General features: G+C 38.1%; 1 protein-coding gene across 5 annotated transcripts in view; it reads right to left on the bottom strand.

Annotated features, from left to right (window-relative positions):
• Positions 1 to 27,336, bottom strand: part of MAMDC2 (MAM domain containing 2) — a 445,245-nt gene that overhangs the window by 392,198 nt on the left and 25,711 nt on the right. For 2 of the 5 annotated variants that reach the window (XM_060102277.1, XM_060102275.1), the window contains exons 3-4: positions 18,829 to 18,998; positions 10,601 to 10,677 (exon numbers count right to left, since the gene is read on the bottom strand). The exons of 1 other annotated variant lie outside the window; for it this stretch is intronic. In XM_060102277.1, coding sequence (XP_059958260.1) covers positions 10,601 to 10,623 — 23 coding nt within the window. In that variant the 5' untranslated portion in view covers positions 10,624 to 10,677; positions 18,829 to 18,998. Of the gene's footprint in view, positions 1 to 9,353; positions 9,506 to 10,600; positions 10,678 to 18,828; positions 18,999 to 27,336 lie in introns of those variants that run through there. 2 more of the 5 variants (XM_060102278.1, XM_060102274.1) reach the window with 2 other exon arrangements.

Raw genomic sequence — 27,336 nt, 5'->3', positions numbered from 1 at the left:
GTACTTGTATACAGCAATGATCTTTCCTAATCCAAGTGCACCCACATGAGGAAATGCCTGTCCTACAATACTCTGCCTTGCAGAGCAAGGTTTATCTTGCAAGTAAAGCTGTTTTATTTTGGCCACCAGTTAAATTGAGCAAAACCTCACGAAAAGGTCAAGGCACAATTTTATAACCACTGGTTTTCAGAAAATGAATTTGGTTGGCATTTCATTAAAGAGAATAGCATTGAAAGACAAATACAGTCATGACAAAAGGATGTAGAATGTCCTGCATCATCCTGAAAAATAGAAAATAAGGTGTTCCCCCCCGCAAAACTACTACATTCAAAAGCATCTGTGGATATGTGTGTATGTTGAGGAATAAGAATGTAGCACTAGATTAAAAATAACCATGGCATAGGATCTACCGTTATAGAACACAGACAAGAATGAAAGCGTGGTTAAACCAAATGAATGTGAATAGCATCATCCTTTTTACCCAACATAAACTAGGAATTAAAAAGATATTTTAAAAAGACTCATAATAAACCATGAAGAATGACTCAGACTCTGAAAGAGATGAAGTTTTCTGTTTAAATCCTGATCATTTAGAGAATGTTTGCTTCAGGGGAAAAGCTGTAGAAAGTGATATCAAAGTTTTCAAGTAATTTTATTTTATTCTTACTATGAAAATAATACACATTCATTATGGAAAATGTAAAAGTGGCAAAGAGGAAAAAAGAAAATGACAAATAGTCCATAAATCCACCATCCAGTAATAAATATTTTGTGTTACATGGTAAATATCCTTTCAGTGTCTTTTCAATACATACAGACATATATTTTTATCAAAACAATTCATAGGGGCTTCCCTGGTGGCGCAGTGGTTGAGAGTCTGCCTGCCGATGCAGGGGACACGGGTTCGTGCCCCGGTCCGGGAGGATCCCACATGCCGTGGAGCGGCTGGGCCTGTGAGCCATGGCCACTGAGCCTGCGTGTCCAGAGCCTGTGCTCCGCAACGGGAGAGGCCACAACGGTGAGAGGCCCGCGTACCGCAAAAAAAAAAAAAAAAAAAAAGAATTCATAACATGCTGCTTCTTTTTTTACTTACTTAAAGTGAGATTATATTTTCAAATATTAATCTTTGCACTTTTCTTTGCTTAACTCTTTAAAATAACCTTTGTTCTAATAAATCAGAGGCATCTACATTTGCCTTGGGAAGATATAGGACTGTTTTGCCAGGAATATGAAGAAAAATAAAGTGCTGGTGACTAACATCTGACTAACAATAAAATTTTTTTAGTCTTGAGTGAGATGTTTTTCTTGAAACTCAGGACCTGCTAAGAAGTAAAATGTGTGAATTTCTCAAACTTCTATTAACAACAAGATCCAGAAGCTCCCAAACACGGCATAAGTAGGGTGACCCTATCATTTATTTTGTAAAGGAGATCACTTTAAAAAATGAGAGAAGGGCTTTTAAAAAATCTCAGGCCAATGGGAGTAAACTCTACTGGGCAAACCACAGCATATGCACACCCTCTCTGCAGGGCATTTCATGAAAGCTGAATTGAGTGTCAGTGGGCCAGCCACGGGGCCACCATGTTCAGGGATGAGGTGCCCCTACCACAGTGGCTACCACCAGCCTAAGTCAGGGGTCAGGAGAGGATGAGCATGGCTTAAGGATCTATAGTCCTAAGGAGAGCCAAAATGGAAACGAGTCTGAAAGCAGGACCTCAGGTCCTTAACAAACCAAGTGGATTAGTCAAAAGTTCACCAGCAGCAGGCACAGAAGTTGGATAAAGGATAAAATGAACAAGAACAAGGACCTACATGCAGATCTGGGAGCCTCACTCCCCCATCCCCCAAATGTCATATAACTTCAGTCCCTTATGCACACACACACCATTAGGAAAAGGAGAGGGTGGATAAGGTAGGACTCAGAAGAGTGGGCACTGTTCTGAGAGAGACTATTTTAACCCAAAACAAACTGTTTAAACTCAAAGAGACAGAGAAACCCTTCAATTGGCATGTTTGAATTTTTCTCTGGTAACCAACAGTTGAAAAACCATGAGGATCAGTTTTAGAAAACAAATTTTATATATGCATCTGACTTGAATGCAAATTTCTAATTCTGCTACCGACCACATAGTAAATATATTTCCATGTCTTTGGTCTACTATCACATCATCTTAAATGGTCACAAAGTATTATAATTTACAATGTTTTTTAAAGTATGAGTTAGGAAATTAAGATGTCTCTTTAAAGTGTGAATATCATTTGTCCCTATTTAACTCAAAATTTCCTAAGTACCCGTCAGTCTCTAGTAAGTCATGTACTGCATCTAGGAAGAACATGAGTTTAGCTCCCATTTTTAAATTCTTTACCATTCTAATCAGAAGCCTAATGATTTATACCCCACTAAATTCACCTATACAGAGGTGACCAAACATGCTTCGATGTCATCCTGTTGTATCAGGGCTGTGCATTTGCAGAAACATGGATGGACCTAGAGATTATCATACCAAGCCAGGTAAGTCAGAAAGAGAAAGACAAATACCATATAATATCTCTTATACGTGGAATCTAAAATATGATGCAAATGAACATTTCTACGAAACAGAAATGGACTCACAGACAGAGTACAGACCTGTGGTTGCCAAGGGAGAGGACACTGGGAGAAGGAAGGATTGGGAGTTTGGGATTAGCAGATGCAAACTATTATACATAGGATGGATAAACAACAAGGTCCTACTGTGTAGCACAGGGAACTATATTCAATATCCTGTAATAAATCATAATGGAAAAGAATTTGAAAAAGAATATATATATATGTATAACTGAGTCATTTTGCTGTACAGCAGAAATTAACACAACATTGTAAATCAACTATACTTCAATAAAAATTTTTTTAAAAAGGATCAGGGCTGTGAAAATCAGCTCTGGCTTTATTACAGATTTGCAGTTACCCTGTAGTCCTTACCTCAGGGTCTTCTTAAAGCATAAAAAAGAGGCCCCCAGCCTGCAGTGCCTTTTGCGTTTGTGTGTGTGTCCTTTCTCTCCATTCATTTGTTAATTTCTTTGATAAACATTATTTGAGCACCCACGGTGTTCTTACCCCTTGCCCCAAGGCTTGCTCTTCTCACTTCTATTACTGACCAAAAAAGCTTCTTTAAAGTCTCTTCTCTCTCCTTTCCACATAACCAAACATTTAAAATGGACAAAATAAGAGTTAAAAGCTTTCGATTGAGGGCTTAAGTTGTTAAAGAAGAAGGATGGAGGCTTGCTGGAAGGGGAAGCATGTATGGATTTCAACAGAGGCAGGCTGCAACATGTGGTTACTAAAGGGCTTTCTTATTTTCTTTGCCTTTTTATCCTGAGTGTGCGTTGGAGATGTGAGAAGATGGGATTGCTGGCTAGAGAAGATCTATGTAACTCTATCTTGGTCCTTAGTGGTGTGAAGGACTCTAAATACTTCCAGGTTAGTCCCCGAGAAAACTGCTGATTAAATATAGGACGAACATACAGCAAATTAGAAAATTCATCTCTGTTTTCTAATAAGTATACTAATGATATCCCAGTGCCTTGAAACTGGATTCTCCTCTGAACGTGGAGTACCTTGAATACATATAAACGCCCTGTTCAAAGAGCACAATAGGGTATAAGTCTGAAGAGCATCATAGAAAGCTCTTTAATTTCTTTCTCCAGCCCAAATGATTTTCTGTAAAAATCTTTAAAACTATCAAGTTCCCTACCCCACAATTATCACCGGATTTTAATTTTACTTCCTTTTTTCCCTTTCTCTTTCTGTTTTCTTCCTATAATGCAGACAGGGCGGGGGGAAGACAGTAAAATGCTCAGGCTCTTTAATTTTGGGCTTACGCAAGAGAGAGAAGTTACAAATATATAAAATTAAGCTAAGTCCTTAAGACTCTTAAGTGTCACCATGGAGACCAGAGCATGAACTGTTTCATGGAAACTCGAACGAATTTTTAGGCTCATCACTTTTTTTTTTCAGCATAAAATGATTTTTAATGTTTTTTTATTGGAGTATAATTGCTTTACAATGGTGTGTTAGTTTCTGCTTTATAACAAAGTGAATCAGTTATACATATACATATGTTCCCATATCTCTTCCCTCTTCCGTCTCCCTCCCTCCCACCCTCCCTATCCCACCCCTCCAGGCGGTCACAAACCACCGAGCTGACCTCCCTGTGCTATGTGGCTGCTTCCCACTAGCTATCTACCTTACGTTTGGTAGTGTATATATGTCCATGCCTCTCTCTCGCTTTGTCATAGCTTACCCTTTCCCCTCCCCATACCCTCAAGTCCATTCTCAAGTAGGTCTGTGTCTTTATTCCTGTCTTACCCCTAGGTTCTTCATGACATATTTTTTTCTTAAATTCCATATATATGTGTCAGCATACGGTATTTGTCTTTCTCTTTCTGACTTACTTCACTCTGTATGACAGACTCTAGGTCTATCCACCTCATTACAAATAGCTCAATTTTGTTTCTTTTTATGGCTGAGTAATATTCCATTGTACATATGTGCCACATCTTCTTTATCCATTCATCCGATGATGGACACTTAGGTTGTTTCCATCTCTGAGCTATTGTAAATAGAGCTGCAATGAACATTTTGGTACATGACTCTTTTTGAATTATGGTTTTCTCAGGGTATATGCCCAGTAGTGGGATTGCTGGGTCATATGGTAGTTCTATTTGTAGTTTTTTAAGGAACCTCCATACTGTTCTCCATAGTGGCTGTACCAATTCACATTCCCACCAGCAGTGCAAGAGTGTTCCCTTTTCTCCACACCCTCTCCAGCATTTATTGTACCTAGATTTTTTGATGATGGCCATTCTGACTGGTGTGAGATGATATCTCGTTGTAGTTTTGATTTGCATTTCTCTAATGATTAATGATGTTGAGCATTCTTTCATGTGTTTGTTGGCAGTCTGTATATCTTCTTAGGAGAAATGTCTATTTAGGTCTTCTTCCCATTTTTGGATTGGATTGTTTGTGTTTTTGTTATTGAGCTGCATGAGCTGCTTGTAAATTTTGGAGATTAATCCTTTGTCAGTTGCTTCATTTGCAAATATTTTCTCACATTCTGAGGGTTGTCTGTTGGTCTTGTTTATGGTTTCCTTTGCTGTGCAAAAGCTTTTAAGTTTCATTAGGTCCCATTTGTTTTTGTTTTTATTTCCATTTCTCTAGGAGGTGGGTCAAAAAGGATCTTGCCATGATTTATGTCATAGAGTGTTCTGCCTATGTTTTCCTCTAAGAGTTTGATAGTGTCTGGCCTTACATCTAGGTCTTTGATCCATTTTGAGCTTATTTTTGTGTATGGTGTTAGGGAGTGATCTAATGGCTCATCACTTATTAACAGATGTCAGTTTGGCCAAGGAAGAAGAGATGAGAATAAATAAATAAATAAATAAATAAATAAATAAATAAATAAATAAGAACTAGCCTTACACCAGATAATTTATTAAGGGCAAATCTAGTCGTTCTGGTTCTTAGTATTCCATTATTCCAGTAAGTGGGAAAATATCCCAAGAGAAAATTTCCCCTTGACTCATAATTTCTGATGGAAACATCTGATGATATAGTTCCATAAATGCTGTAGGAATGAATAGAGAAAGATAATTTCTAGAAAAGGCCTTTCTCACTCAGAAGCATCAAGGTGTGATGCAGGTAATATGGCTCTCTATCGACCACTCCAGCTAAAAGGAAGACATGGTTCCTAGGCAACCTCTTATCCAATAATGGACCAGAAATACCTCTAACAACCATTCTGGGTATTTCACTTTATCATGTCTATTATACACAACTGTTTTTTAATATGTATAGTGAAGTCAAAAACAGACTGGTATTACACTCCACATAAAGAGTAACACAGGAATCATCCAAATGTTTACTGTATAAGCAGAGGTACCTCAGAATTTCTCCCAGTTAAATTCTATTTTGCAAACCTAAGGCACAGTCCCTTAGTTGATCAGATACTCAGTTGGGAGGCCACCCAAATGGTGTATTTTAGATAGGAGGCATTCACTGATTAAATAGCCACTAACAAAAGGTTAAAAATTCAATAAATTTTTAATATAGAACAAGTCAATCGAAAGCAAACAATTATGACCAGAATGCATAAAAACAAAATGGTCTATGACATTTATTCATTTGGAAGTTTATACAATTTGAACTTTATGCAGTTTTCTAGGACAGACCTTGGTGACTGGTTGAATACAGAAGGAAAACAAGGATGCCAGTAGCACAGCCAGCTCAGAGAAATGCAAGTGCTTCTCAAATTTTACAGTTGATTCTCATTATTCAAGGTTGTTATGTTCTATAAAGTCACAAACAGTTAGCAAATACTGAATCATTGCTCCTAGGGGAAATACAAGATTAGGTTCCTGTGAGCCTCTGGTCACACTTTCAACAACCAATTAATACATGACCTGGTTTTATGTGTGCTTCTGTTTAAAGACATCTTGTTTAATATACCTTGTTGTCTCACTAACACTGAATTCACAGCCAACAGCACTGTACCTCATGTCTCAATGAAGCTTATGTAATGCACATATTTTCTCCATAAGGCACATCACAGCCCTCTTGCACTTAGGAACACTAGACAGCACTTCAGCACTATGTTTGGGGGCCATCTGAACAATGACGTCACCAACAAAAAGTACAAAAATGCAAAAAACATGGCACTAAATAGACCATGAAAAGAATACTTGTTTACAGTAAGAGGAGCTGAAACAAGAAGGCAGAGTGTCTGACATCAACTGAGAATATGTGTGTGGGATGATTCAAATTTTTTGCCTCTCTGCACATGTCCATAAATGACTATGAAAGTGCTGCAAATATTGATGTGGGTTCCATATAAATTTTTGCAAGTAGATGAATTTGCAAATACAGAATTTACAGATAATGAGATCAACTGTATTTACCAACTATAGAGAACTCTTTCTATTTCCCTATGATGCTGCTTCTTACTATTACATTGTACTTGCCTGTTCTCTTTTGTATACCTATGGAACTCCTATTCTTCCTTCTAAATCTTGCTCAGAAAACCATATACACACTAACCTCCCCCTCCTGCTATTTTTGCCTCTTATACTCATCTCTATTTTGCAAAAATCAAATTATACTGAATTTACTGACATTATTCTTTACTGGCCTATGAAATTAGTTGAGGTCAGTGACCATGTCCTAATACATGTATATAACCTTTACTGTACTTACTATGTGCCAGGCTATATGTCAGAAGATACTTCACATACAATACCTTGTTTAGTCTTACAAGAATCCTATCACCCCCATTTTACAGTTGCAGAAACAGAGGCCTAGAACAGTCATGTCACTTGTTATATCACAAGCTGCAGAGTTGGTATTCAAACCTAAAGCTCAAGCTTTTAACCATTATGTTATCCTAAATCAATATTAGTTACCATATATTATTGACTGCTTACTATGTGCAAGGCATGGTATTAAATGCTTTATACAAATTATCTCACTGAATCCACTTTATCCATCTCTGTGGCTCCAACACACAGCAAAGTGCATGACACAAAAATGTTTGTTGGGTTGAATTTATTTCTTCCTGCCCCCAAACCTTTCTAAAACCAACAGCATGAGAACTCTCTACATTGCCGGCAGTGGCCAGAATGACTTTCAGTGTTACACCACCCTTCTCTCCTACCAAGTTCCTCATCTCCTTCTCATCTATATTCTTCTGTGGTTTTGTTATTGATGTCTATGATGTCCACAAGGCAACTTTTCAAAGGAAAGGTAGTACAGAAGGGAGCAGAAGCACTGTCCACTTGAAAAACGTCTTTCTCTTTAACAGTAATTTCTGGCAGTGATTTATATTATGACCTAAATCCTTATGGAGTAACAAAATCATGAAAGAGCTGCGTTTTGCTTGAGGGCTGTGAGGTAAGCCTTGTATGAGGTTAAAGGAGGATTTTCTGCTTCCCAATGTAGATTTTTTATTCTAAATTAATATAACCTCTCACAGTGAGCTCAATATAGGCAGAGAGTTGGTTTTAGGGATGAGAAGTAAAAAGAAGAGAGCTCATGGGAAAGTGAGTAGGCTGTAGAAAGTTTGCAAGACAGAAACAACAGGATTCACATATTATACATTACATGAATGAATGGGATCAAGGAGGACTTAGCCTTAGGGCTAGAGTCAAAATCATTCATCTTCTTTCAAAGGTGAAAGTATAAAGAAGACAAGATTTGAGATTTCATTTCAAATCTTCCTCTTTCCCAGAATATTCCAAATAGTCCAAACACAATTACTGTCAACAGTACAGCCAGGAAAATTGACCCAAAGGATAGAATTCTAAATACCCTAAAAGGCCCCGCTGTTCTGCCAATTAAATGTCATGGTTTCACTATGTCACTGTAATATTTAATAAACAGGAGAATCTCTAAGTGAATTCCAAACCCAAAGCCTAATGCGGAGGAAGTAAATAAGATGTTTCCTGAAGCCAGGAAAGAACCTGAAATTACCACAGAAAGAAGGAGCAGACTCATCTTAAGGAGTAGTGAGTGTTCAGCTCCAGTACATTCATAGTTGTCAGAAAGAATAAAATCCTCTGTTGCCAAGCCTTTCAGATTTTCAAGAGAAGACACAATCCTAGATTTCCATGTGAAATCTCCTGGTTTTAAATGTGGGCAATTAATTTAAAAGAAAAATGCAAACACAGTGCATGTCAAATAATCTATGTCTGTTGGTTTACCCAGTGAGAGATGCCAGTCTGCCGTCTCTGGCCAGAATAGTCCTAGTGGCCTAGGGAATATTTTAAGGACCTCTTTCAAATCATTCATTGTGCCTCACTGCCCCCAAGCAACGGCAGTCCTGGAGGCCATCCTCTGAGCAGACATCTCCTCCTCCTGTGCCCTTGGTCTCCTAACAGACCCAGCCTTTTGTAAGTAAGCACTTGTCTCAGAACATGATTTCCAGCCTCTGCAGACACCCTCCACCTACACTCTCTGTGTGGGCGATCTATGACCTCTGGCAGACAGGGTCTGGCTGCAGCAGGTCTCTGTGTGTGCTAGGGAGCTGCTCTTGGAGGGCTTTCCTATCTCGTCCTCCCTGCCCCTACTCTCACTCTGACCCTCTCCATCTCTCCTTTGAAGATGTTTCCCTTTCCTTTCTCTTTCTTCTCTCCCAGTTCTCTCTCGTATGATCTTTTTCTTTCTTTCTCTGCTTTTCTTTTCCTCTTTTCTCATTCTTTTCTGTTTATTTTATCCTCTCCACCCTTGTCCTCTCTCTCTTACTCTCCTTTCCTCTCCTCCCCCATCCCTTCCCTTCTTCTCCCTCTCCCAGCACCTAGGAACTGCAAGAGAGCTCGCTCACCAGGAATACACCAGCACTGGCTTCGAGTATTTCTTGTGATGGGAGCGGAGGGTTAGGGACCCCTTGCGCTCCATCAAGTCCATGGGTCCGAGTTCAAACCAGTGTTGCCTACCACTACACCAACCCTGGCAGGAGCTGTCACAGCTCCCCATGGCTGCCCTCCTGTTACAGATCTCAGAGGATTTCTCTCTGCACCTATACTGCTGCCTGTGCCGACACAGCCCAAGATTCGGCGTCTCTCATCTCCTAAGCAACCTGGGGCGGGGTCAGTGTAAAGGGCGGGGCCAGTAGAAAGATGGATCTCTCAAGCCTAAAAGCCCTGGTTTCCTAGACAGTGTACGCAGATACGGCCTAAAAAGAAACTACACTTCCCAGAATGCAATGAGGGGAGCAAGCGGGCTACATAGAGGTTGAGAGGGACAACTGCATCCTGGGATCTGTAGTTTCGCTCTCCTAACAGTCTACTCGTCAGAGTGGGCGGAGTTAAGGGGGAGCGCTGAGTCAGTTAAGGAGGACTAAGTGGACCTGAGCCCGGAGCTGGTCTATTCGGGCTGTCCTTGGGGAAGTTTCTTTTTACCATTCATCATCTGTTGCCACCACACCTTCTGCTTACAAGTTATGTAAATTTGACTAAAAGGGAGCAAGAGAACACCCCTCAAACCATAAAATATGTCTTTTCTATACAGCTTTTCTAAATCAGAAAGAGGAGCAGAATTGTTTAGCAAATCAGCTAAAAAGTTTGAGGATGAAAAAGGCTTGGCTGGTTCCAGTTTCAGCTGTTCTCAACCTTTCTGAGCACGAATTTCTTCCTCTGAAAAACGAGGGAGGGAATGGGATCGTGGAGGGGGCTGAGAAGGACACAAGAATCAGAGGTCCCTTCAGGCTGTAATGGCTGAAAGACTCAACCTCTAGGTACAGTTTAGGGCTCTGGGGCATTCACATTTAATATGTTATGACAATACAAACTCATCACATTATTGTTTTGTAAGTTATATGCAAGAAGGAGATTTCAAAAAGATTATCTACAGCATTGCCGTAAGGAAATCTTGTGCTTATTCCACTTTTGAGTTTCCAAGAAAAGAATATTTAGCACATCAGAATTCTCCTCCCCAACCTCAGCTGAGCACCTTAAGGGCATTAATGAACTTAATCATGGCCATCCCTCGGACCTGGCATAGCGCTTAGTATATACATACCATATATACATACCATCAGTGAACTAATGAATGAATATTATGTTTTATTACCTTAGATTTATCTGGGCTTCCATAAATTACAGAAGTTTCTTACTTTAAGAAGGCCACATTACACAACAAATTCAAACCTAAAAACACAAATTAAGAGATATTTCACATTACAAATAGATTTTCTAGTTCACAAAAGATTTATTATGGCAGTCCTATAAATAGTGAAGTGCTCTTCTGGATCAGATTTCAGAAATTTGATTACACACAACTACTAAGTGCTTTTTTGTGGCCTGTGGTACCCAGTGTGGGCACCTGTGGTATGCTTAGGCCCCTAATTTACTGACAGCTACAGTTAAGCCATGTTTTTTAGAACCAAATAAATAGTCCACTGTCACCAGCTTAGTGCTAGTAGAGCGCTGACAGCTATTTTAGCCCTTTTCTTCTTGAAAGAATGAAAAGAAAAATAGAAATTAAAAGGGTAAACAAGATCCAAGTTAAGCTCAATTCTGTCCAATCAAAGCATACACACTGCTGTCACTCCAAAATTATTACCACCATACTATCTTTCGTTTTATTTTATTTAAGCTTAAAGTGTATTTATTTTACTTATGCTTTAAGTGATAGCAACATAATATATGTGCAACCAAGATGTCAGGTCTCTGTAGCCAATCTGACTCAGAGCCAAGCCCTTTCTCTGGTGCTGATGAGATTTAAAAGCTCTTTAGCACACCAAGTAGCAATATAGTATGAAAACAAACAAAACAAACATAATTTGTTATTTTAGAGTTCCTTAAGCCAAGCTGACAGCCTTTTGAAGTCTAAGAAAATGCTTTTTTCCTCTTTATATCAGCTCTTTCCTCTTTACTCTTTCCTCTTTATATCAGCTTTATAAACTTTATTGTCTTCTGTGTCTACTAAATACTTTTCAACATCCTCGAGTTGAGATGTAGGAAATTAACTCTCTGATACCCTCAAGTTCAGACATATTGTATTCTCTTTCTATACACCAGTACACTCTGTGGAATTTTTCGTTCCAATTCTGTCCTTACCAGTAATAGAACAGTATTTATTGCAGAAGGGTTTTGTGAGAATTACATAAGATGATAAATATATTGAAAGCAGAAGGAATAGTTCCTAATACATGCTCAGCCCTCGATTAAATTTCAATTACTAATACTATTACTACATCCCAACTTGGTCCTTATCATTTTGGAAAAATATTCTAAAATGTGCTTGTTGTTTGTGTAGAGTTTCCTAACTATATTTCACTGTTCTTCAAGCTTTGTCTGTCTACAAGGTCTATTTAATGAATATCTTTTTATCATATTTTAATATGAAATTTAATAGTCTGAATCAGAAAAATGTTGGCAAGATATTTTGATGTTACCAGTGATAACAATGGTTTCGTATTCATATGGAATCTTTTTAAGACCATTAATAAGCTTTATTCTTTATAAAATCACTGATCCTCAACATACTTGAGTTATTCCTATTATCCTCAAGCTTCATCAAACCAATGTAGTGTAGGGCTTAATGCAATGCCTTCTATTATATTAATCTCTTTTCACCATAACATCCTTGGGGTTAGAAAATCACAGCTCAGGTGGCTGAAACAGGACCTTTCTGTAAGATAATTGCAGGCAGACCAACTCGGGAAGTGGGAATCCCTGCATCTGAGCCTTCTCTAGTATATTTCTTTATTAGCTTTATCAGATCCTTAAAGAGGTTGCCAAGAAGACCTGATGAGAACAGCAAACCTAAAACATATGTAACCCACCCAGATGTAAATGCCTACAGAGGTTAACCTCTTTACCATCTCCTTTCCTTCCTGTCTTAATAGTCTACTCAGTTCTTGGAAAAGCCCCTGCTCAGGACCTTCCAAAGTCACCATCATTATATCCTCTCCCAGCATTAAAATTCTTCTACCAAATGTCATGCAATTATCTGAGAGAAAAATTTTAATTATGTAAGAAAATTAATTTATACTATCTCCATGTTGAATCTAGTTTAAGTCTATTGAAAACTTGTATTTAAATTGTATAAAACTTAGAAGCTTAAAACTGAGTATTTATGTCCTAATCAAGGGTTGCATAGTAATTCTTTAGTTCCCCAGAAATAAGGACCTCCATATATACATAGCGGGGCCCACTTTCAAATATTTTTTATAAAAAAGTTAGAGTTCACCAGTTTGTCAAAATGAATGAGAGGTGTCTGGTCCTCCCTGCTCCCTCTGTCCCCCCTATCTCCTGACCTTTCTCCCACCTCTCCCTTCTTCTTTTCCTTTTCCCCACTTTTCCTCCACTTATCCCTTCCTCTTCCATCTCTACTCATCTTCTTTCCTTCTTTCCTCTCCTCTCTTTCTGCCTTCCCTCTCCCTGTTTCCTGTTCCTCTTCTTCCTTCTGTGAGAAGCGGTATGGATTTTAGAATCAGAATCTACTGCTGAGCACCCAAGACAATCTGGTACAATTCAGTTACATGAAAAATATGAAAGAAAAATAGTAAAACCTAGAAGTCAGGGCCAAAGTTTATATGAATAAGCTCATGTTTAACGACCCAGGAACTCTCAAAGGAATCAACACCAATGAAAGCTTCAATCTTCTTTCCTTTCCTTTAACTATTCATAACTACCAACAGTCTTTCCTAGAAGAATTTAACCTTGAGTATGATTCCTCTGTGCTTCTAATTTGTATTGCAAACATATTAGGCATTGACCTGCCCTCAAACCATTATTAACTAGTATTGATTAAGTCCTGTCATGCAACAGGCATTAGTTCTGGAAGTGCAACTCTCAGTGTGGGGATTAATTTATTAAATATTCAATGTATAGTATTATATAATGCAGCATTTCCTTTATTTTTTTAAAGGTCTTTATTGAATTATAATTGCTTTACAATGTTGTGTTAGTTTCTGCTGTATAACAAAGTGAATCAGCTATATGTATACATATATCCCCATATCCCCTCCCTCTTGCGTCTTCCTCCCACCCTCCCTATCCCAACCCTCTAGGTGGTCACAAAGCACTGAGCTGATGACCCTGTGCTATGCAACTGCTTCCCACTAGCTATCTATTTTACTTCTGGTAGTGTCTATATGTCAGTGCTACTCTCTCACTTCATCGCAGCTTACCCTTCCCCCTCCCTGTGTCCTCAAGTCCATTCTCTACATCTGTGTCTTTATTCCTGTCCTGCTCCTAGGTTCATCGGAACCATGTTTGTTTTTTTTTTTTTAAGATTCCATATATAGGTGTTAGCATACACTATTTGTTTTTTTCCTTCTGACTTACTTCACTCTGTATGACAGACTCTAGGTCCATCTACCTCCCTACAAATAGCTCATTTTCGTTTCTTTTTATGGCTGAGTAATATTCCATTGTATATATGTGCCACATCTTCTTTATCCATTCATCTGTCGATGGACACTTAGGTTGCTTCCATGTCTTGGCTACTGTAAATAGTGCCGCAGTGAACATTGTGGTACATGTCTCTTTTTGAATTATGCTTTTCTCAGGGTATATGCCCAGTAGTGGGATTGCTGGGTCATATGGTAGTTCTATTTTTAGTTTTCCAAGGAACCTCCATACTGTTCTCCATAGTGGCTGTATCAATTTACATTCCCACCAATAGTGCAAAGCATTCCCTTTTCTCCACACCCTCTCCAGCATCTATTCTTTGGGGATTTTTTGATGATGACCATTCTGACTGGTGTGAGGTGATTACCTCACTGTAGTTTTGATTTGCATTTCTCTAATGATTAGTGATGTTGAGCATCCTTTAATGTGTTTGTTGGCCATCTGTATATCTTCTTTGGAGAAATGTCTATTTAGGTCTTCTGTCCATTTTTGAATTGGGTTGTTTGTTTTTTTGATATTGAGCTGCATGAACTGCTTGTATATTTTGGAAAGTAACCCTTTGTCAGTTGCTTTGTTTGCAAGTATTTTCTCCCATTCTGAGGGTTGTCTTTTCATCTTGTTTAGAGTTTCCTCTGCTGTGCAAAAGCTTTTAAGTTTCATTAGGTCCCATTTGTTTATTTTTGTTTTTATTTTCATTACTCTAGGAGGTTGGTCAAAAAAGATCTTGCTGCTGTTATATCAAAGAGTGTTTTTCCTATGTTTTCCTCTAAGGGTTTTATAGTGTCTGGTCTCACATTTAGGACTTTAATCCATTTTGAGTTTGTTTTTCTGTATGGTGTTAGGTAGTGTTCTAATTTCATTCTTTTACATATAGCTGTCCAGTTTTCCCAGCACCGTTTATTGAAGAGGCTGTCTTTTCTCCATTGTATGTTCCTGCCTCCTTTGTCATAAATTAGGTGACCATATGTGTGTGGGTTTATCTCTGGGCTTTCTATCCTGTACCATTGATCTATATTTCTGTTATTGTGCTAGTACCTACCATACTGTCTTGATTCCTGTAGCTTTGTAGTATAGTTTGAAGTTGGGGAGCCTGATTCCTCCAGCTCCATTTTCCTTTCTGAAGATTGCTTTGGCTATTTGGGACCTTTTGTGTTTCCATACAAATTGTAAAATTTTTTGTTCTAATTCTGTGAAGAATGCCATTGGTAATTTGATAGGGATTGCATTGAATCTGAAGATTGCTTTGGGTAGTAGAGTCATTTTCACAATATTGATTCTTCCAAGCCTAGAACATGGTATATTTCTCCATCTGTTTATGTCATCTTTGATTTCTTTCATCAGTGTCTTATAGTTTTCTGAGTACAGGTTTTTGCCCCCTTAGGTAACTTTATTCCTAGGTATTTTATTCTTTTTGTTGTGATGCTAAATGTGATTGTTTCCTTAATTTCTCTTTCTGATCTTTCATTGTTAGTGTATAGGAATGCAAGAGATTTCTGTGCATTAATTTTTTATCCTGCTACTTTACCAAGTTCATTGATTAGCTCTAGTAGTTTTCTGGCAGCATCTTTAGGATACTCTATGTATAGTATCATGTCATCTGCAAACAGTGACAGTTTTACTTCTTCTTTTCCAGTTTGGATTCCTTTTATTTCTTTTTCTTCTCTGATTGCCATGGCTAGGACTTCCTTATTGAACTATGTTGAATAAGAGTGGCGAGAGTGGACATTCTTGTCTTGCTCCTGATCTTAGTGGAAATGCTTTCAGTTTTTCACCATTGAGAATGATGTTGGCTGTGGGTTTTTCATATATGGCCTTTATTATGTTGAGGTAGGTTCCCTCTATGCCCATTTTCTGGAGAGTCTTTGTCATAAATGGGTGTTGAATTTTGTCAAAAGCTTCTTCTGCATCTATTGAGATGAACACATGGTTTTTATTCCTTAATTTGTTAATGTGGTGTACCACATTGATTGATTTGCATATATTGAAGAATCCTTGCATCCATGAGATAAATCCTATTTGATCATGGTGTATAATCCTTATAATGTGTTGTTGGATTCCGTTTGCTAGTATTTTGTTGAGGATTTTTGTACCTATATTCATCAGTGATATTGGCCTGTAATTTTGTTTTTTTGTGATATCTTTGTCTGGTTTTGGTATCAGGGTGATGGTGGCCTCGTAGGACAAATTTGGGATTGTTCCTCCCTCTGCAATTTTTTGAAAGAGTTTGAGAGGACAGGTGTTAGCTCTTCTCTAAATGTTTGATAGAATTTGCCTGTGAAGCCATCTGGTCCTGGACTTTTGTTTGTTGGAAGATTTTAAATTACAATTTCAATTTCATTACTTGTGATAGGTCTGTTTATATTTTCTAATTCTTCCTGGTTCAGTCTTGGAAAATTGTACCTTTCCAAGAATTTGTCCATTTCTTCAAGGTTGTCTATTTTATTGGCATATAGTTGCTTGCAGTAGTCTCTTATAATCCTTTGTATTTCTGTGGTGTCAGTTGTAATTTCTCCTTTTTCATTTTAATTTTATTGATTTGAGTCCTCTCCCTTTTTTCTTGATGTATCTGGCTAAAGGTTTATCAATTTTGTTTATCTTCTCAAAGAACCAACTTTTAAGTTTATTGATATTTGATATTGTTTTCTTCATTTCTATTTCATTTATTTCTGCTCTGATCTTTATGCTTTCTTTCCTTCTACTGACTTTGGGTTTTCTTTGTTCTTCTTTCTCTAGTTGCTGTAGGTGTAACGTTAGATAATTTATTTGTGATTTTTCTTGTTTCTTGAGGTGAGATTGAATTGCTATAAACTTCCCTCTTAGAACTGTTTTTGCTGTGTCCCATAGGTTTTGGGTTGTTGTGTTTTCATTGTCATTTGTTTCTAGGTATTTTTTTTTTTTTTTTTTTTTTTTTGCAGTACGCGGGCCTCTCACTGTTGTGGCCTCTCCCGTTGCGGAGCGCAGGCTCCGGATGCGCAGGCTCAGCGGCCATGGCTCACGGGCCCAGCCGCTCCGCGGCATGTGGGATCTTCCCAGACCAGGGCACGAACCCGTGTCCCCTGCATCGGCAGGCGGACTCTCAACCACTGCGCCACCAGGGAAGCCCTGTTTCTAGGTATTTTTTAATTTCCTCTTTGATTTCTTCAGTGATCTCTTGGTTATCTAGTAGTGCACTGTTTAGCCTCCATGTATTTCTGTTTTTTACAGTTCTTTTTTTTTTTCCTGTAGTTGATTTCTAATCTCATAGTGTTGTGGTCAGAAAAGATGCTTCATACAATTTCAATTTTCTTAAAATTTACTGAGGCAAATTTACCCAAGATGTGATCTATCCTGCAGAATGTTCCATGCGCACTTGAGAAGAAAGTGTATTCTGTCACTTTTGGGTGGAATGTCCTATAAATACCAACTGAATCTATCTGGTCTATTGTGTCATATAAAGCTTGTGTTTCCTTATTTATTTTCTGTTTGGATGATCTGTCCATTGCTGTAAGTGGGATGTTAAAGTCCCCCACTATTATTGTGTTACTGTTGATTCCCCCTTTTATGGTTGTTAGCATTTGCCTTATGTATTGAGGTGTTGCTATGTTGGGTGCATAAATATTTATAATTGTTATATCTTCTTCTTGGACTGATCCCTTGATCATTATGTAGTGTCCTTCCTTATCTCTTCCAACAGTCTTTATTTTAAAGCCTATTTTATCTGATATGAATATTGCTACTCCAGCTTTCTTTTTACTTCCATTTGCATGGAATATCTTTTTCCATCCCCTCAGTTTCAGTCTGTATGTGTCTCTCGGTCCAGGGTGGGTCTCTTGTAGAGAGCATATCGATGGGTCTTATTTTTGTATCCATTCAGCCAGTCTGTGTCTTTTGGTTGGGTCATTTAATCCATTTACGTTTAAGGTAATTATTGATATGTATGTTCCTATTACCATTTTCTTAATTATTTTAGGTTTCTTTTTGTGGGGCTTCTTCTTCCCTTGTGTTTCCTGCCTAGAGAAGTTCCTTTAGCATTTGTTACAAAGGTGCTCTGGTGGTGCTGAATTCTCGTAGCTTTTGCTTGTCTGTAAAGCTTTTGATTTCTCTGTCAAATCTGAATGAGAGCCTTGCTGGGTAGAGTAATGTTGGTTGTAGGTTTTTCCCTTTCATCACTTAAAATAATCATGCCACTCTCTTCTGGCCTGCAGAATATTTTAAATGTAATCATATAGCTCATGCTGTGTCATCTCTTCTCTATTGTCTGTTCTATTTAGTTTAAGATGAACTAAATTTCTATTTCTGAGTGAACCTTATCATTATTCTTGAACAATGTGTCATATTTTCTCCCACTGTAGATATGCATGAGGAGAATATTTTGTGTAAAAATTAACTGCCTTTTATTCTTGACACATTATGAGGACTATTTTGGAAGTAAAATATATTAACGATTACTCTTATTTACCAATTTGAAAGTTTTCTTCAATACTGTGACACAAAATTTCCTTCCATTATAGTCAGAATGTGGGATAGATGTTTCTTCCAGATGGGTATCATTTCTTATTTTTTATCTAAATGTATAAGAGTCATGGAATAAACATGCCTAGAATCTGGGCTCATAGGAAGAGAGAGTAAAGGTTATTTGGTACAGCATCTTAGTCCAAATAGAAATGCACTCCTGGCCTCTAAACTACTGCTGAGAATAGTTATCTTACCTCCACATAAGCTCAGAGTCTAGAGCACATACTTCACAAAGGCGGCCCATTCCAATACTGTACAAGTATAATCATAGGTTCTATCTTATGCTGAGCTAATGTGAACCTCCTTGCTTGATGCACCTGTTGTTTCTGCTTCTTGAAAATGAAAGATAAGCCTTATTTCTCTCGAGCACAAGATCCTTTCAGAGATTTGAAGAGTTATAACATGGCTTCTCTTTTCCCAGGTAAACAAAGTAAACAAACTTACCTGTTCTTCATCTTTATTATGGCTGAACCTCTGGATGTACATCACTTTGATCATGATCTCCTTACAAAAGTGTTCTCAGAATAGAGCACAATATTTTACTTCCACCAGTGCTGAGTACAGTGGAGCTACTGTGTCCCATACATTTGATTCTGTGCTTTTATTAGCACAACCTAAGCAGGAGAGAAAGTAAGTAAGAGAGGATATGAAAAAGGAAGGGAAAGAGAGAGGGAGGGAGGGAGGAAGAGACAGAAAATAGGTGAACTGAAACCAGATCAGGGGGAAATAAACAAATTCAAAATATAAGTATGTCCCAAGGCTAATCCTAGGATCAGAACTACCATCTGGAGACAAAGCTTTTGGATCTCTGGCAAGGTTGGAAAGCTTATAGCAAGCCTCCTGCATGAAGCCTAGGGCGTTTAAAACAACAATTGGAGGAATCTATGAAAATACAAATTCTCTCTGAGGTAAACTATCCCCAATTTAGACTCTCAGGATTCCCCCAGATTAAATTCAACAAATGTGAGCTCCCAAAAAGTACTGGCAAATAAAGAAAGAAATAAGCTAGGATGAGCAAAAACAACAAAGAACAGATTTAGCTCCCCTACCACTTCCTAAATAAGATATTCAAATTATTAGATGCAGCATGTGAGATAACTCTGAATGGAAATTCTAAAGAAACAAATCTCGGAATCAGAAAACAATTTGATTAAGGGATAAATCACTCTCAAAAATAGAGAAACTTTCAATGTGAACATGGATGCATTAATCAGTAGTTTCCCCCTCTCATCATGGAAATCTTATGAAAGCCACAAGTATGTGGAAAACAAAAATTTTAACTTTGTTAAAATCAAGAGAGAGACTACAAAATATTTATAAAGGCTTCTGAGCCTTTAGGATTCACAAGGTAGTAAGTACAGAAGGATCTAAGAGCAGCATGATAGGCAGAATCCTAAAATCTATGCTCCCCTTCACCCCAACCAAGACTTCCTGCACTAATCTGGGTACGAATATGATGAATCCAATATTACATCTCTGATTATGTTATATTACATAGCAAATGGGATTTTGTAGATGCAATTTAAAGTACTAATCAGTTGATTTTGGGTTAACCAAAAGGGAGATTATCCAGGTGAACTTAATCTAATCACATGAGCCCTTTGAGAGCAGAGAGTTTTCTCTGTCCATTGGCAGAAGGGAAACTCAGAGAGATCTAAAACAGAAGGATTCAAGGCATTGTTGTTAGTTTCGAAGATGGAGGAGCCATTTAAAGGATGCGAGAGTGGCCTCTAGGAGCTATAAGAGTGGTCCACATCTGACAGCTAGTAGGAAAATGGACACTCCAGTCCTACAATTGTAGGGAAGTGAGTTCTGCCAACAACCAGAATAAGCTTGGAAGTGATTTCTTTCCCCGATACTCCATAAAGAGCCCAGAACAGCTGACACCTGATCTTGGACATGTGAAACCCTCTTTAGAGAACCAGTGAAGTCTGCCCAGACTTCTGACCTATAGAACTGTGAGCTATTATATGAGTGTTGTCTTAAGCCATTAAATTTGTGGTAATTTGTTATTCAGCAATAGAAAACTAAAATAAGTGATATTTCATAAACTTCTACTAAAAAATGCCCAAAGATGATGAGCCACATCTTGATGTACAGAAAGTATCCCTAATGAGCAGCAAGTGGATTGGGAAGGTGAAGTGAATGGTGTCAGATGGCCCTATCAGTCATATGACTGATGACTGACATTAAGTAGAAGAAGAGGTCTGAAAAAAGTCTGCTAGTTTATACTCTCCAATGAGCCTAGTTCTTATAATCTTTGTTAAAAGAGGATATTTTGATTGCTATTTTCATCAATGTAAAATTGTGTCCTTCATTCCATTTTAATTATTTTGACTTTGAATTACAGTTGTTTGAGATTAATATTGCAACATCTACTCTGTGGTTATTTGTATTTTCCTGGTGCATCTTACCATACTTTTTTTTTTTTTGCGGTATGCGGGCCTCTCACTGTTGTGGCCTCTCCCGTTGCGGAGCACAGGCTCCGGACGCGCAGGCTCAGCGGCCATGGCTCATGGGCCTAGCCGCTCTGCGGCATGTGGGTTCTTCCCGGACCAGGGCATGAACCCGTGTCCCCTGCATTGGCAGGCGGACTCTCAACCACTGCGCCACCAGGGAAGCCCCTCACCTTACTTTTTATTCTTAGTCATCTAGCATCATTTAGGATGGGGTTCATTTATAGATAGAAAATAGTTAATCTTTCCTTTTCACAAAGGAAATTTAAACCATATTCTTTGTCATAACTTATTTTTTGTCTAGTTATATTATCTTTTTTCTTTTCAATATTTTCTTGCTTTCCTTTTATTTCTGTCTACTCTATGGAGTATGCTTTATTTGCTACTATATTTTCCATTGACTTCAAAAGTGAAACTACTTCTTTTAATTTTACTAGTGGTTCTTATGAAGCTCTTCCAACGTATTCTTTAACTTGCACTTCTTTATGTTTCAAGATCAAGAATAAAATATTACGCCTTGATAATATATAAGATGACAGTGCTCAGAACAAGGTATGCCGTCATCAAATGCTTATTCGATTAGATTGAGTTGAAATTAGTTTGTTCTTCAATCCCACTTGAAATTACTTGAGACATGGGATTCATACAACATCTCAGACAGCTGGGGTGGGGGAAGTTTAAGTAATACAGCCTCTGGTAATGCAAGCAGAAATGTTTCTAAATGAATGGTACGAAAACACTGTCAAAGTTTCATTATCGTTACTACACACTGTTAGCCATTGAAGTGCTATATTTTTAAATGTATGTATAAAAATAAGTTCAGTAATTGACAATTAATCTCTCTTCCTGTTCAAACAAAACCCAAGGGAGAAAGATTGCCTCATTTACTTTTCAGTGTCTTTTGCTTCCTTCCAATCTAAACTCCCATGCCAAGGACGTAGCAGTACCTCTACAATTCCCAGAAAGAGTCTCTGAGCACCTGCATGTGGTATCCTGTCCAAGGGCGACTTAGCCCTTATATCATCAAATCCTTCAGCAAGTTGCCCAACTTATCATTACAGCTCCATGAGTAGCTTTATCTGATGACGCAGTCCTAAATCACTTAAACCTGAGAGACAGCAGGGGAGAGCTATTGCAAAGGCCTACACAATGGTTGCATTAAGGTTTGTGGATGAAACATGATGGCCATGAAGGTGTTTTGGGAGAACAACCAGTCATCACTTCTGTTGGCTTTCCATTTCTTGTTCATATTACTTTTCTAATTTCAGGATAAGCTTTACAGCTGATCTAAGGGTTTGTTAGCATGACTACCAGAGGCATCTGGCAAAGTGACCCCATTCTGGCTCTGCATTGCTAAATTTAAGAATATACTAGGATCGGGACTTCCCTGGTGGTCCAGCAGTTAAGACTCCACGATCCCAATGCAGGGGGCCCAGGTTCGATCCCTGGTCGGATCCCAAATACTGCAACTAAGAGTTTGCATGCTGCAACTAAAGATCCCGCATGTCACAACTAAAGATCCTGCACATGGCAATTAACATCTTACGTGCGCACCTAAGACGCGGCACAGACAAATAAATAAATAATTAAATAAATAATTAAATAGATAAAAATTAAAAAAAAAAAGACAGAGAGAGCTCCACCCACCACCAGTCCCTCCGATCAAGCCTCTTAGATAGCCTCATCCACCAGAGGGCAGACAGCAGAAGCAAGAAGAACTACAATCCTGCAGCCTGTAGGGGAAAAAAGCCACATTCACAGAAAGATAGAGAAGATGAAAAGGCAGAGAGCTATGTACCAGATGAAGGAACAAGATAAAACCCCAGAAAAACAACTAAATGAAGTGGAGATAGGCAACCTTCCAGAAAAAGAATTCAGAATAATGATAGTGAAGAGGATCCAGGACCTCGGAAAAAAAATGGAGGCAAAGATCAAGAAGATGCAAGGAGTGTTTAACAAAGACCTAGAAGACTTAAAGAACAAACAAACAGAGATGAACAATACAATAACTGAAATGAAAAATACACTAAAAGGAAACAATAGCAGAATAACTGAGGCAGAAGAATGGATAAGTGACCTGGAAGACAGAATGGTGGAATTCACTGCTGCGGAATAGAATAAAGAAAAAAGAATGAAAAGAAATGAGGACAGCCTAAGAGACCTCTGGGACAATATTAAATGCAACAATATTCGCATTATAGGGGTCCCAGAAGGAGAAGAGAGAGAGAAAGGACCCAAAAAAATATTTGAAGAGATTATAGTCAAAAACTTCCCTAACATGGAAAAGGAAATAGCCACCCAAGTCCAGGAAGCACAGCGAGTCCCATATAGGATAAACCCAAGGAGAAACACACCGAGACACATAGTAATTAAATTGGCAAAAATTGAAGGCAAAGAGCAATTATTGAAAGCAGCAAGGGAAAAACGAAAAATAACATACAAGGGAACTCCCATAAGGTTAACAGCTGATTTCTCAGCAGAAACTCTACAAGCCAGAAGGGAGTGGCATGATATACGTAAAGTGATGAAAGGGAAGAACCTACAACCAAGATTACTCTACCCGGCAAGGATCTCATTCAGATTCGATGGAGAAATCAAAAGCTTTACAGACAAGCAAAAGGTAAGAGAACTTAGCACCACCAAACCAGCTCTACAGCAAATGCTAAAGGAACTTCTCTAAGTGGGAAACACAAGAGAAGAAAACGACCTACAAAAACAAACCCAAAACAATTAAGAAAATGGTCACTGCAACATACATATCAATAATTACCTTAAATGTGAATGGACTAAATGCTCCAACCAAAAGACACAGGCTTGCTGAATGGATACAAAAACAAGACCCAGCTATATGCTGTCTACAAGAGACCCACTTCAGACCTAGGGACACATACATACTGAAAGTGAGGGGATGGAAAAGATATTCTGTGCAAATGGAAATCAAAAGAAAGCTGGAGCAGCTATACTCATATCAGATAAAATAGACTTTAAAATAAAGAATCTTACAAGAGACAAGGAAGGACACTACATAATGATCAAGGGATCAATCCAAGAAGAAAATATAACAATTATAAATATATATGCATCCAACATAAGAGCACCTCAATACATAAGGCAAATGCTAACAGCTCTAAAAGAGGAAATCGACAGTAACACAATAATAGTGGAGGACTTTAACATCTCACTTACACCAATGGACAGATTATCCAAAATGGAAATAAATAAGGAAACAGAAGCTTTAAATGACACAACAGACCAGGGAGAGTTAATTGATATTTATAGGACATTCCATCCAAAAACAGCAGATTACACTTTCTTCTCAAGTGCGCATGGAGCATTCTTCAGGATAGATCACATCTTGGGTCACAAATAAAGCCACGGTAAATTTAAGAAAATTAAAATCATAGCAAGCGTCTTTTCTGACCACAATGCTATGAGATTAGAATTGAATTACAGGGGAAAAAAAGGAAAAAACACAAACACATGGAGGTTAGACAGTACATTACTAAATAACCAAGAGATCACTGAGGAAATCAAAAAGTACCTAGAGACAAATGACAATGAAAACACGACGATCCAAAACCTATGGGATGCAGCAAAAGCAGTTCTAAGAGGGAAGTTTATAGCTATACAAGCCTACCTCAAGAAACGAGAAAAATCTCAAATAAACAATCTAACCTTACACCTAAAGGAAATAGAGAAAGAAGAACAAACAAAACCCAAAGTTAGCAGAAGGAAAGAAATCATAAAGATCAGAGCAGAAATAAATAAAATAGAAACATAGAAAACAATAGCAAAAACAATAAAACTAAAAGCTGGTTCTTTGAGAAGATAAACAAAATTGATAAACCATTAGCCAGACTCATCAAGAAAAAGAGGGAGAGCACTCAAATCAATAAGATTAGAAATGAAAAAGGAGAAGTTACAACAGACACCACAGAAATACAAAGTATCCTAAGAGACTACTACAAGCGACTCTGTGCCAATAAAATGGACAACCTGGAAGAAATGGACAAATTCTTAGAAAGGTATAACCTTCCAAGACTGAACCAGGAAGAAATAGAAAATATGAACAGACCAATCACAAATAATGAAATTGAAACTGTGATTAAAAATCTTCCAACAGGGGGCTTCCCTGGTGGCGCAGTGGTTGAGAGTCCGCCTGCCGATGCAGGGGACGCGGGTCCGTGCTCCGTCCAGGAGGATCCCACATGCCGCGGAGAGGCTGGGCCCGTGAGCCATGGCCGCTGAGCCTGCGTGTCCAGAGCCTGTGCCCCACAGCGGGAGAGCCCACAGCAGTGAGAGGCACACGTACCGCCAAAAAAAAAAAAAAAAAAAAAAATCTTCCAACAAACAAAAGCCCAGGATCAGATGGCTTCACAGGTGAATTCTATCAAACATTTAGAGAAGAGCTAACACCCATCCTTCTCAAACTCTTCCAAAAAATTGCAGAGGAAGAATACTCTCAATCTCATTCTATGAGGCCACCATCACCCTGATATCAAAAGCAGACAAAGATAGTATAAAAAAAGAAAATTACAGACCAATATCACTGATGAATATAGATGCAAAAATCCTCAACAAAATACGAGCAAACAGAATCCGACAACACCTGAAAAGGATCATACACCTTGATCAAGTGGGATTTATCCCAGGGATGCAAGGATTCTTCAATATACACAAATCAATCAATGTGATACACCATATTAACAAATGAAGAAGAAAAACCATATGATCATCTCAATAGATGCAGAAAAAGCTTCTGACAAAATTCAACAACCATTTATGATAAAAACTCTCCAGAAAGTGGGCATAGAGGGAAACTACCTCAACATAATAAAGGCCATATACGACAAACCCACAGCAAACATCATTCTCAATGGTGAAAAACTGAAAGCACTTCGTGTAAGATCAGGAACGAGACAAGGATGTCCACTCTCACCACTATTATTCAACATAGTTTTGGAAGTCCTAGCCATGGCAATCAGAGAAGAAAAAGAAATAAAAGCAATCCAAATTAGAAAAGAAGAAGTAAAACTGTCACTGTTTGCAGATGACATGACACTATACATAAAGAATCCTAAAGACACCACCAGAAAATTACTAGAGCTAATCAATGAATTTGGTAAAGTTGTAGGATACAAAATTAATGCACGGAAATCTCTTGCATTCCTATACACTAATGATGAAAAATCTGAAAGGGAAGTTATGGAAACACTCCCATTTAGCATTGCAACAAAAAGAATAAAATACCTAGGAATAAACCTACCTAGGCAGACAAAAGACCCATATGCAGAAAAGTATAAGACACTGATGAAAGAAATTAAAGATGATACCAACAGATGGAGAGATATACCATGTTCTTGGATTGGAAGAATCAACATTGTGAAAATGATTCTACTACCCAAAGCAATCTACAGATTCAATGCAATCCCTATCAAATTACCAATGGCATTTTTTATGGAACTAGAACAAATCATCTTAAAATTTGTATGGAGACACAAAAGACCCCGAATGGCCAAAACAGTCTTGAAGGAAAAAAATGGAGCTGGAGGAATCAGACTCCCTGACTTCAGACTGCACTACAAAGCTACAGTAGTCAAGACAATATGGTACTGGCACAAAAACAGAAACATACATCAATGGAACAAGATAGCAAGCCCAGAGATAAACCCACACACCTATGGTCAACTAATCTATGACAAAGGAGGCAAGGATATACATGGAGAAAAGATAGTCTCTTCAATAAGTGGTTCTGGGAAAACTGGACAGCTACATGTAGAAGAATGAAATTAGAATACTCCCTAACACCCTACACAAAAATAAAGTCAAAATGGTCTTGAGACGTAAATGTAAGACCGGACACTATAAAACTCTTAGAGGAAAACATAGGAAGAACACTCTTTGACATAAATCACAGCAAGATCTTTTTTGATCCACCTCCTAGAGTAATGGAAATAAAAACAAAAATAAACAAATGGGACCTAATGAAACGTCAAAGCTTTGGCACAGCAAAGGAAACCATACACAAGACGAAAAGACAACCCTCAGAATGGGAGAAAATATTTGCAAACAAATCAACGGACAAAGGATTAATCTCCAAAATATATAAATAGTCATGCAACTCAATATTAAAGAAACAAACAACCCAATCCAAAAATGGGCAGAAGACCTAAATAGACATTTCTCCAAAGAAGACATACAGATGGCCAAGAAGCACATGAAACGCTGCTCAACATCACTAATTATTAGAGAAATGCAAATCAAAACTACAGTGAGGTATCACCTCACACCTGTTAGAATGGGCATCATCAGAAAATCTACAAACAACAAATGCTGGAGAGGGTGTGGAGAAAAGGGAACCCTCTTGCACTGTTGGTGGGAATGTAAATTGATACAGTCACTATGGAGAACAGTATGGAGGTTCCTTAAAAAACTAAAAATAGAATTACCATATGACCCAGCAATCCCACTACTGGGCATATACCCAGAGAAAACC

This window comes from Mesoplodon densirostris, chromosome 6, assembly GCF_025265405.1.
Source record: "Mesoplodon densirostris isolate mMesDen1 chromosome 6, mMesDen1 primary haplotype, whole genome shotgun sequence".
NCBI classification, from domain to species: Eukaryota; Metazoa; Chordata; class Mammalia; order Artiodactyla; family Ziphiidae; genus Mesoplodon; species Mesoplodon densirostris.
Note: the sequence above shows the minus strand (reverse complement) of the source record. Positions and strands in the feature narration are given on the sequence as shown.